This window comes from Hyposmocoma kahamanoa, unplaced genomic scaffold (genome assembly GCF_003589595.1).
Source record: "Hyposmocoma kahamanoa isolate Upper Pololo Valley unplaced genomic scaffold, ASM358959v1 79, whole genome shotgun sequence".
Classification (NCBI taxonomy): Eukaryota; Metazoa; Arthropoda; class Insecta; order Lepidoptera; family Cosmopterigidae; genus Hyposmocoma; species Hyposmocoma kahamanoa.
The window spans coordinates 9943963-9956685 of NW_020653993.1; the positions used below are offsets into that span (position 1 = coordinate 9943963).

The 12723-nt window shown below is 33.7% G+C and overlaps 1 protein-coding gene across 5 annotated transcripts in view; it reads left to right on the top strand.

The window, feature by feature from the left end:
* The window catches only part of LOC113233693, a 78956-nt gene extending 68457 nt beyond the window's left edge, over nt 1–10499 (top strand). For 2 of the 5 annotated variants that reach the window (XM_026468873.1, XM_026468875.1), the window contains exons 18-20: nt 2751–2780; nt 4990–5072; nt 10039–10076. In XM_026468873.1, the coding sequence (XP_026324658.1) occupies nt 2751–2780; nt 4990–5017 (58 nt within the window). In that variant the 3' untranslated portion in view covers nt 5018–5072; nt 10039–10076. Of the gene's footprint in view, nt 1–2750; nt 2781–4989; nt 5073–10038 lie in introns of all 5 variants that reach the window. The other 3 variants (XM_026468877.1, XM_026468876.1, XM_026468874.1) reach the window with 3 other exon arrangements.
* Nucleotides 10500–12723: the final 2224 nt, after the last annotated feature.

A 12723-nucleotide genomic window follows, 5' to 3' on the forward strand; every position in this document is an offset into this window, starting at 1 on the left:
CTTTCAAGTCTTTCAAGTCTTTCAAGTCTTTCAAGTCTTTCAAGTCTCTCAAGTCTCTCAAGTCGTTCAAGTCTTTCAAGTCGTTTAAGTCTTTTGAGTCTTTTAGTATAACGACAGAGTCATATTAATAAAAAGTCGAACCCCCAGTCTTAATTTTAGAATCGAGTTCTGTAAAATGAAGTCGAGTCGTTATAAAACGCCTTAAAAGAGTGTGTCTCTTTCATTGCTAGCTTGCACACTGCTTTTCATGGCGTCGCCATCTTTGAGGTTCCGGGTTCAATCCCCGGTCGGATCATATAGAAAAACCAACTTTTCTATATTGGCTTGGATTAGGTTAGTTCTATATGGGCTTGATAAAAAAAAATAGCAAATGTAGGTATGTGGTTCCTACTTACACTATCGAGAGAAGTATGACGTATGTGTAAATTTGTGAAGGAAGGTTATCGATTAGTGGCCTCATCACTAGAAGACCATGGATGACAAGCAGCCTACGATGCGGTGATTTTGTGCAAGGATAATTTAACTTGTCGACATGAGGGTGGGGAGAGCCAGTAATAAATGCATTAGACTTTAATCTACGGCATTTGCGATGTTATGATTACTGCAAATATAACAAAAACGCTCATTTATTTGCACAGAGCTTTTTAGCTATCATTACCGAATATGTCCTTTATTCCAATCGTAGAAGTAGAAACAGACGTTCATACATTAAATACTTATTGCTTATTCGAGGTGAACACGGATTGTCATTCTTCGTGTAAATATTATCAGTAGGGCTCGGATAAATATGCAGTATAAACTACAAAATATGTACATATAATGTGGGCAAAAAATCTTAAAATATGGAGACAAAAAACAAATGTTTTCACATGGATTACGCTTTAGTACTTTACTAGTAGTAAAGTTTCTTTAAAGTCATACAAGTCCGCAAGTAAGTAGGTCACGTCTAGGTTGTCTTCTAATCTTCCGCACAGTACACTGTTAATTTTTTAGTGATTAAAACCTTTGTTCTTTTTTGGAGCACGCACGAACTTTTATTATTTTTTAATTAAATTAAATGTTTTTAGCAAGTTTCGTGTAGAAATATAGTCTAAACCTGCAAATAAAGAAAAATATGGAAAATAAAAATCACTTTTTTTATTCTAAATATCACTATTTATGTAGAAAACTAATTAAAGAACGTCAATTATTGTAATCAATAATATATTAATCCGGGCCCTAATTATCAGCATCGTTGCTGATATTTTTGAGGTCCATTGTAGTGTGAATCTTTCTTTAAACGAAGAATGCGGCATGCGCCAACTAATCCGCGTTCACCCTCTGAAATTACTGGCTTTAATATTTTTATAATCTTCTATTTATAAATAGGCAAATCATTAATGAACAAATATTAAGTTACCACGACGGTAGCAAAATCCATGATGTTGTAATAGTTTATGTGACTGTTACATTGTTTTAATGCCTAATTATGTACAGTTACATACACTGCTTTATCTACATACATATTATAAGCTCTCTGTGATGTGAACACATCCATCCATGTCGGAACCGCATGTTACGACTGGCGAAATGGCGGCAAATAAAAACTTTTCTCACGCTTGTCACATAATCGTAGTTTTTATTTTTAATTCATAGACAAACTAGAATCGGCCCCAAGTATCATATCGTTCGATATCAAGTAACGTGTGAAATTGTCAAAATTGTTTGCTATCGACATTTCATTTCGAATAAAACTTCATCTCGACTGATATTAGAATTGAGATCCAATCAAATTATTTTGTTTTTCAGAGATGTTCGAAATTTGAATGTTAATAAAATCGAATAATAACATTTTCACAGATAAGAAATTTGTTCTAACAAAACAGTTTATCTACATGCTGGTCGTAATTTGCGGTTTTTGAACACATTACAGAGTGTTTATAATAAATGTATGTAGATAAAATATTTTTTGTATAATTACTCCACTAGTTTGTTATAATTATTAATACAAAGATCGAACACTAAGAAAAATTCCTCCGATCGGTCTGGACTAGAACCACATACCTCTCCATGCTGATGCTGAGCTACGAAACGTACCAGCAGAACTTAGGAATTTTTCTATGTGCTCGTTGCAGACCTTTGTTTTTAGTTTTACCGACTTTTTGCCGTAGCGCCATTTCTGAGAAATCAATAAAAGTTTTTCTTTAACCAGGCAGGTATTTTTAGTGTGAGGCCAGACGAGCGTAATTTTGTGAGTTGTGAGTCGCGTAGTTTGCGCTGCATTTGGCTTCATATAAAGTACGTTGTTTCACACGACGACGCAAAATGCATGAGTTGACTGCCGACTCACGGGCTTAATGACGACTGACTTTCGGTCGCATCGACGCCCTGGCCGAAGTGAGGGAAGGGGGTCACTTTGCTATAAACGCTTTCAAAAGCAACAGAATAAAATGCGTTCGTCTGGCGCTCCAACCGAATTTCGGTCGAGCGCAAACTGAGCAGCTCAAAAGACGCAACTCACAACTTACAAAAGGCTGACTAGACATGTAACTCTAATAATTGTAATTACTACCGTGACATTCAATTTTTTTCTGTGAAATTACTTCACTTTTGTAGTTTTTGTAAAGTAATTTGAATTTTGTTCGACCTTTGTATTAAAAACAAAGAAATATAAACAATTTAAGTATTTAGTTAAGTAGTTTTTATGACAAATATGTTAAATAATTTCGCTGCAGATGCTTATATGTATATTTATTTTTAACGCTGCCAAGGTCCCATTCCCATAGTTTTGGAAATGGAAGGTATTTATTAATTATTCTTTTAATACATATATAATATAAAATTTTTAATATGTTCGTAGCACTTAAAGATCATATGCACACTTTTATACAATTTTAACGGCTTGGCTAACTTTAAAATAATGCTATGATTTTATTTACTGTGGTTTATCGTCATTGTAAAAAAGTATACCTATATAGCGTCGTCTTAGAGTGAATACCTCGTATACATATTACTTATGTAATTTTTCAGCATGAGATAAAAATTGAGTATAAAATATAGTAAATACTTGTCAACATTTCTTAAATTACATCTCTTCCCGATGCTTATTACTTTAATAATATATATAAGACGTTTACAAGTTTTTGCTTCAACAAAAATCAGTAAAAACAAATTAAAGGTAGACTGCATATCGAGAGGTTCTAACCCGGGTGTCCCCTAATAAGTATTTTTTATAATATTGTTTCAATGAAAGTAACCTTTTTCTTTATTGTGTAATCAACAATAAGAAACGACTGACAGTTTTTTTCTAAAACCACGACAATAGACTGTTGCTACTTTGAGTTAATTGAGCTCTAGGAAGAAATAAGAATTTTGAACACGTTTTAACAATAATTGCGCTAAATTCAAAACTTTTATGATGTATTTGCTGAAAAGATGTAAATGGTGCTAACGTTTCACTTTCCCCAAAAGATGGGAAAAGAGGAACTGTCACCGATTTCTTATAAAGGTAAAATGTAACTTGTGTTCTCAAGATGTCGAAATTTGTTTTGGACCTTTTGGATATGGTAGCGACATCTCTTTAAAATCGTTTAAACTAACTTTGTCCGTTTTATCGACTGACGGATTATAGTTCTAAACTCTAAAAGTTCTCTCTGTCATGGCAAAATACGCTCTATTTATGTAGCTTTTACGTTTTAATGAGCGTTCGGGACGCGCGAGCGAGTCTGGCTTGTCTTCGGTCTACGCGGCTTTCACGCGGCGGCCGCGCTGTTGCCTAGTAAATAGAACTCAGATTCGCCATTAATGTACCTACGTGAAAGCGCAGGAACTGGGCGGTCGTAAACTTTCTCGTCGTGTAACTGGGCGCTTAGATCATGGATGGATCATTACTCCACACGACCCTATGTTATTTACATATGCGAGGTTTTCACTCAAAGACTAATGGGTTTCAAAAGGCTAAATTAGATTTTTAGAAGCTCAATGAATACAGACAAATAGAAAATTGTTTTTTTATTTAATAAAACAAGCTTATATAGAGTTTGTACTGATAGAGACAGTGATTAATGATACTTTCAAATTAGACGCTTATAGAAGCACTGCAGTGTCTGTAACGTTTAGTTAAGGCGAGTATTTCAACGCGAGTTTACATTTTAGGAAGTGGGGTGTGGGGGAGCACCCCTCGCGTCCCGCAACCAACGCGCTGAGAATTAATATGAATAAAATAAGCACAGGCGAAAAAATTAGACACAGATCCGTCGTCGACAAGCGACCAATTGGCGGGCCAGCTGGCGGCGCGGCGTGCCGTTAAACAGCCTGCTTGAACTTTGCTCAAGTTTCGGGATAAATGTGAATTGAATAACAATAGAGCTTCAGTGGAAAAGCAAAATTTAGCAAGTTCTCTATATTTAAAGAGAAATATCTCTATATAAAAATTATATACAAAATTAGATATTCTGTTCTTAAACAATTCGTTTTACACCTTAATTTTAGCCTGTTTTCAAGATTTTATATGATCGAGTAAAGTACGTTCTACCGTGTAACAAATTAGCACATTTTTTTAGCAATATCCTTATGTGTATCGTATATTTTTTGTTAGACCATTATTTAATAGTAAATACCTAAACCGTTTGATATAGTAAAACAGTTTTTCCCGCTTCTCTTCTGATGACTCGCCTTAACTAATTGTGACTGCTAGAGTAGCGCCCTCATGTTACGACAGTGGCGCTGCAACTGCGATTCTAAATACTGTATGAAAATTAAAGACCCCCACACAGCGTTAGCGTCTTGTCACCGCACACACAGCGGCGCCAGCGTCGACACTGCGTCAGTGGTCTTTTAGTAGTAGCGTGGCTGCAGCGTCACTGTAGCGCTTACATAAGCCTCCAATTTGAAATTACCCTAAAGTTGTTTATATTCATGAAAACTTAGACTTATTTGAAAAGGGTTTAGTTTACATAGGCATTAAGGAACTTATAGCTGGTGTCTAACTTATGATTAACTTTCTTCTAGATCAATGCTCCCTGTGCTAAGTGAATAGAAGCTAAGTAAGAAGACTGCAAGGAAAAATAAATTTTAAACTATTCCCATTAAAGGTTCTTTTTCAATTACTCATGTTTATACTAGTTTTTGTTTGATTTTTTTGCACCAGTATTCAAGCATGCCCTTAAATTATTTATTTTTAAGATATTACGTCTAATTGACTTTTAGGCGTTTTTTTTACTAACGGCACAACTAACTATTTTTATAACACTAAATGTATTTTTTGTATTTATTAAAAGCATGGTTATAGACTTAGTTTTGTTTCGTAAGAAATGCGTAATTGTGACGTTTGAATGTAAAATATTTAAGCACAATTTACATTGCCGCCACACTGAATAGAAGCTAATTTTTATAACGAAATAGCATAATGATGAATATTTAGCATAATTAAGTTTATGTTGTAACGTACAAACTAGATACAAAGTCAAATAATTTATTTCAGAGATAAGCAAATTACACTTGAAATTGCTAATGATATCTTAATCCTCACTTCGTGTACCAATAGCTTAAATCTAGAAGAAAACCTTACATCTCTGCTTGAAAGTACAACCAACTGGCTTAATGACCACAACCTCGAAATCAACCTATCAAAAGCTAAAATTATAAGCTTTCACCCACATCAAAAGATTCCTCTAGATATTGCCATAAAATACCAGGATACAGAAATAACACCAGTTGATCTTTGTACATTGTTAAGAGTTCGCATAGATAAACATTTAGAAAAATGAGTAAAGTAAATTAGAAAAAACATGTAGAAAAACGGAAAGCTAAATTGTCTAAATTTGTATATGCTTTAAGGGAATTTAAAAAAAACAACAGACTTTAAAACTGCTTTATCTACCTATTACGCCCACGCATACACTTGGTTAAACTATGCCATAATTCTATGGGGCAATAGCACGGGTAAGCCTAGTGTCTTCACTATAGAAAATAAATTAGTTAGAATTCTCACAAATATAGCCCAAACTGATAGTTGTAAACCATATTTTATCAAACATAAAATCCTGACTCTCCCTCGCATCTATATACTAGAAAATTTTAAATTTGTGCTAAGCTATCAAGCATTAGAGACGAAATAATGGCCATATATTCCTGGTAACACATTAGCGATACAGCTCTTATCAACTCTCGTTTGCACTGATGTATAGACAGGCCAACTACTGACCTGTGTGTACGTCTCCGTATATTCCAAAAAATATTCTGTGTTTATTGTAATAAAGATAATATCTCTAACAATGCCGTGCTGTTCTATTCGGTTAAATATAAATATGTAATTTTACAATTTTCGTCCATTATAGTAAAGCTCAAGTTAACTGGTCGATTTGAAGTGAAAAAATTGACAACACCCGTCAATTGTTTCGCACTCGGGCTGGCCAATCGGAGCGCAGTTGTAACAGTAATGATATGGCAGAATAGTTTTCAAACAAATTAAATTTCTACATTTCGTCTCTATTTCTGGTTATATACTCGATGCCATCAAGACATATCAAAATCGGAACGACTAAATATGCACTTCGAAATAGAAACAGATTGGTAATACCATATTCTAGATTAAATATGGTTTTCTCTAGTCCGTACACCATGTCAATAAAAATACATGACAAACTTCCGGAGAGTTTAAAGAATGAGCCAAACAACAAATATTTTTTTAAGAACCTAAAGAAATTACTTATAAATAAAAGCTATTATAACGTAAAAGATTTTTTAGAGGATGAAATTCTTGGTACCTGAGTTTTGTTAACTAGTTGTAAACATACTTGTTTAAATTTAGTTTTTAGTCACAATAGAAAAAGTACATATTATAAAAACATTAAATTATATAAAACTGTTGATAGATATTTAATTAATTACATATTAAGTAAAAGTATCAATTATGACTAGTCCTCTCTTCTACTGTGCCCTATTCAGGGTCCATAAATTAATGTACATTGTGTTATGGTAGGCAAATAAATGAGAATAAAGAATAAATAAATCGTCATAGTGATTAAACTCTACTGCTCATTTGAAAGGCAGATTGTCCTGAGAAGAATGAGCAAGAAACTCTAGGGGTTGCTCTTTGTAAATATATATTTGAATACATTTATCATTTAGAATATTTATTTCGATTTTAGATCGAGAATACCTGGAAGAGCTAAACGGGTAACACCAGCACGCAATTTTGTTATCCAAGTACGCAGAAGCTGTATAATAAACCTTTAGAATAAAGTCTTATACGATACTGAAGTTGCGAGAATTCCCTGAGAAATCTCCGAAAGACGCGCGACCTCCGGGTTCAACTCCGGCCGGGTCAATGTAGAAAACTAACTTTTCTTATATAGTCTCGGGTCTGGGTGTTCGTGGTACCGTCGCTGTTTGCGATTACCCTAACACAAATACTGTAGTTACTTTGAGAGCGGAGCAATGTATATGATATGTTCTAATTTGTTTTATTTTTTATTGGACCTGTTTTTTGTCTCGTATCTTTTGTACTTTGAACGGTACGTAATTATTATTCATATAAAATTCAATAAGTCCTATGGTTACAAAAATTTACTTCTGTTCCGCAGCAATGTAAATTGAGCTTTAAGGTGCTTTTCCACTGTCGAGGCGAGACGAGACAAGGATTGAAATTTGTATGGCAAAATTTACTGCATCTTTGAAATGGTCTGGATTGACAAGGATGGGCGAGGCGGGAATGGAAATATTCGTTGATGATTGAATATTGAACCGTATTGCTGCCCACATAGAGTACAATTATACTCTACATCGGGAACACGATTTCTCGCGGGAGCTCGTGAGTGGGCACTCACGTCTCGTTTCGCCTCGTTGATGGAAAACCACCTTAAGTCTTAGATTTTAAAAGATTATCTTTGATTAAGTAGCTTGTTTGTCAATTTTTTTTTAAATAATGTAGATTGTGTCTTTGTTTATTTTTCTGCCAGTTTACGTATTAGTAAAATGCATATATACTCAATAGAGGGCGTGTGGAATCCACTATTCCCTATAAAGCATTAGGTTCTTTATAAGGAATAAAAATATTTGGACAGATCGCACTAAACGATGACAATTTTGTGCATATAAATCTGTGTCCGATGAGAAACACAGGGGCGGGGTAGGTAGCAGTCGTTGGAGAGGACGCTTGCGCGTTTGAACTTACTACCAAATATATATCTAAAAAGTGTGAAATAGTACAACAAAATTTTTGATAAATTTATTACGTTTTGTAAACAGTAATGGAACAAATGTTGTTGTTTACAATGTTAGGAATGTTCCTCCAGAGAAGTACTGCCATCTTACCTATTTCTGCCGTACAGCAGTAAAATCAGCATTACTGTGTTCCGGTTTGGAGAATAAGAGTACTGGTGAAATTACAGACACATGGGCAACTTGTGTCTCAGGGTGAAGGGCGCAGTGGCAGTGCCCCTCAAATCTTTGCGATTTAAAGCTCTGAGTGTCACTGCAACTGTTATGGACAGGCGTGTAGCTTACTTCCGGATCCATCAGGCGTATGACTTGTTCATTCCGTCACTTGATACTATAAAAAAAATTACGCTCTCTATTGTGTATAAGTAACTATTTATTCCACTCCGTAGACAAAGTAGAATTTAACTTAGAAAAAATAACAATATTAGTCAAATAACAATTAGCCTCTCATATAATATAATGTTATTTACCATTATATTACATGAGAGACTAATAAATCACATTCTTGATGCAATAAGGCCACATTTGCTTCTTTTCAGGAGAGAGTTCAAAAGATTCTATGAACGAAATTAGTTGGTAACTTTTTATGCTTCAATAGTAGAGCTAGAAAATTTAAAATCTAAATAATTTGTTTCTTATACTTTCATTGTGATAATAGTTATTTTTGATACAAGTGCGGAAAGTTAGTCATTATTCACGAGTCTCGAGGCTTCTTGGTCCGAGCCAGAGGCGAGGGTCAAGACTCGAGACAAGTGAAAATGACAAATCCGCACGTGCATCAAACGACGTTTTTTAATACATTTGCGAAAAAACTACATTGAAAGTAAAATAAAACAGTATTTAAAAAAAACTCATTTTCTGCTAGTAAATTAAAATAATGAAATACAACCACTGCAACCATTATTTAAAAGTCTATGGAAATCTAGTTCTAACGTGCTGTTTTTGTTTATTTTCTGTAATATCGGTCTGTAACCACTTTTCTTATTATGAAGTCCTGGTACTTTTGTTTAAACTTCTTTAGGAACCCGTGCACGGTAGTGAGATACAATTTATCTGTAATAAATAGAACAAATATATACATAAAAATCTCGCCTGTCACCCATTCAGGGGTAGGCAGAGACTGTGGACCTCCACTCGATACGTTCATTATATAGTATTTGTAAATAAATATAAGTTTTAATGACGAATGACTTACGTCACAAAGCACATAAATATACAACTTCTTTAGTTCTGTGCTTAAGATTTGAAACAACAGTAAATTAAAAAAAAAATGGAAAAGTAAAAAGCACTAGTGCGAAAATTCCAACTTTCGGCACGATTTGTAGTACGAAAAATACCACGTTTTGAGCAACTGTATTAAAAAATCAGTTTTGACGTCATATCGGATTTATTATACCACGAAATTATAACGTGTACGAAATATTAAAAAATTGTGCCGTGTGACTCAAGCTAAGTGGCAATTTGATGCCTGCGATTGCACGTGAGTGTGGCACTCAGGCGAGCAAACAGCTCCCGGGCCAAGCCTTACCTATTTCTGCCGCTAAGCAGTAACGTGAGCCTTATTGCAGTGCTGTTGAAATTACAAATTTATGACTCAGAGTGACAGGTGCAGTGGCAGTGCCCTTCAGATCTTTGTGATTTAAAGTCTCTGAGTGGCACTGCAACTGCTATGGACAGGCGTGTCGCTTACCAACAGGCGCGCGATTTGTTCGTCCCATCACTTAGTGTAATAAAAAAAAACCCATAGCTACTATGTCTAAGACGAAGTTCTAAATCACCTGATATTTCTTGCTTTGCAATATTTTAATTTACTAATATATTTTTTTCCTTTTACAGATCTTACATCTCATCTCCATACACGGACAAGAATATAAGAATGTTGTGATTTTACAACAAAGAAAAAGCGCTTGACATACACAAAACAATTTTAAAATTCAACATCAATTTAATTTATTTAAATTATAAATGTTATTTTAAATTTTATTTTAATATAAATTGTTATGCCACAAAAACTCTCTAAGTACAACACTCATGTACGCTAAATATTATACATACATAAAATTGTACCTATAGGCTTTTTTACAAGTATATTTACAATAGTTGTAACGTTATTAAACTAGTTTTAAGAAGAAATGTAAGTGGTTCTAAAGGCGATGCTGTGCTAATTTGAGGTAAACACACATCTATCATCCATTAATCATAGCCGCAAAAGCTGATAATACCGTTTACCGGCATTTTCTCACATCTATTAAATATTGTACGCAAATATTAGTACGTTGGGTAAATTTCTGAAAAATTTCAAATATAAGAAATTTTTCCGAAAAAATTTCTGAAAAATTGGAAAAATTTAATTCGAAGACTCATATTATGTTCCACGTTTAGATATATCTTTTATATAGCGTGAATTATAAAATAAATTGTACAGCTAAAAGCAAGTAACAGTAAAAACAGATTTAAAATGATTGATTGGACAACAGCGAAAATAAAAGAATGAAAGGTAAAAAAAATCTTTATAATGGAGCCATCGTTTTCGTCTTTTGACAGGTGTCAGATGCGGAAAAATATAGAAAAAGTATTTAATAAAAAAAGTTTTTTTCAAAATGAAAATTTTTCCATGACCCAACACTATGTACTCGTCACATTTTAGTGTCTATTTTTTAGCTATAACGTCATAATATTTGACTGCCTCATTTTGCTGATAATTGTGGCGCGTGTGCATTGGACTGATAAGTAGTCTTTTACCTTTAATTGTTACCTTAACGTGTACTATTTCGCTTTCATCAACGGATTGGCATTATAATATAGTGTTAGGTATAGAAGTCGCTAGAGCCCACCCTTCAAGCCATGCCTTTAAATAAATTAATTAATAAAAAAATTAAACAGGAAAATTATAACACCTACTGAAGCACTCGGACCTGCTGAGGCAGCATGCAGGGGTTTTTGCATCATCTAAATCAATACAATCTACAGATCAAATCTGCAGATCTCACTAGTGGTGGGTGGTAAATAAAGTCACGATGAAAAAATCACAGTGATTAACCGTCAGATAGTATCACCGTGACATTTTACGATGGCACGACGTTCGCGTTAATTTTAAATTCTAATTATGAACCAAGATATAATTAGATTAGTGTAAATTCCGTGGAAATGTGTGTAAATACAAATAAGTTATCTTATTTTACAAAGCTGATTCAAAATAATAAACACGCCTCGTGGTCTTATTTAACGAATAATGCGACAGGGAATTAAAGGCTACTTCAAAGTGAGTAATAACTTTATAACGAGTATTAGAAAGTAGCCACTTACCAAAACCATATGTTACTTCGTGATGTAAGCGACATTCCTAGTAAAATCAAGGTGATTTTTCACTGTGATTTTTTTGTAACTGGAACGATAGTCACGGTGATATACCTCCAATTAACACTACGCCATCTTTATTTTTTTGGTCAAATTTGTTTTCTGTTATTTTCTAAACAGCCGAATTGTGAAAAAAAAGGCCAAAATGGAAAAACGAAAAAAGTTTTATGAAAAAGAAAATAAAGAAAGAAAAAACAAAATAAAAACAGAACATTTCCAAAAATTAAGCCAACGTAGTGTTCATTGAAGGTATCGATAGAAATGTAACGTTTTTCCTCATCTCTAGACCTCACGAAAATCTCTATCTGCTTGTTGCAGATCTTCATATTGGATTTAAACTGCTTTTTTGCCGTAGAGTTAACACTAAACAACAGACATACACATACCAATACCTGTGTCTTCTTGGTCGTAGGTTCACCTTATGATATAAAAACACAGACCATAAAGCCAAAGTCAAGAAATTGAGGACATAACTGTCACTACCTCGTTTCAATCAAAGAACAATAAGCTATTACTGTCCTCGTTATCATACTAACTTAATCGACAATTTTAGAGAAATTGAGTTATTAACATGTCTGGAATCGATGAAACTAGATCTATAACCCCCTACAAGCGGTTTTTTTATATCTTATTTAGTTTGAGTTTTATTGTTAAGTGAAATCAGCGTAAGTAACATTTTTTACTGTCAAAAAAACTTTAGGTGCCAATATCTCGAAAGTTATGGCAAGGAGGACAGAAGAGTTTATTTGGTTTCTGTAAAATTATGACAATGTACATTTTTCTTAAAAGTTATTATAGTTACCAAACATCTTTATACTCTTTACTTATCACCTATATAACTTAATTGTTTATATTGTAAAAATATAGATCTGCAAATATTTCCAAGAACCTCGGAATAAATCATTTAAATTTATTTAAGTGCTTCTTTGCACAACATGTGATCTGATTTTAATGTAATGTGCAATAAGTATGCAACTTAGACTACTTAATAAAAATCGCAGTTGTTATGGCCTTAAAAATGTTGTATAACCGCATATAACTTATTGTCCTTGAATAGATTGCTCTTGACTATTGACTCCGTGCAACGTAGTAAACACGCCGAGCTTATTCTGTTTCAAAATAAAATTGACAAAACGCACCCTTGATGTAATAAAGTCACATCTG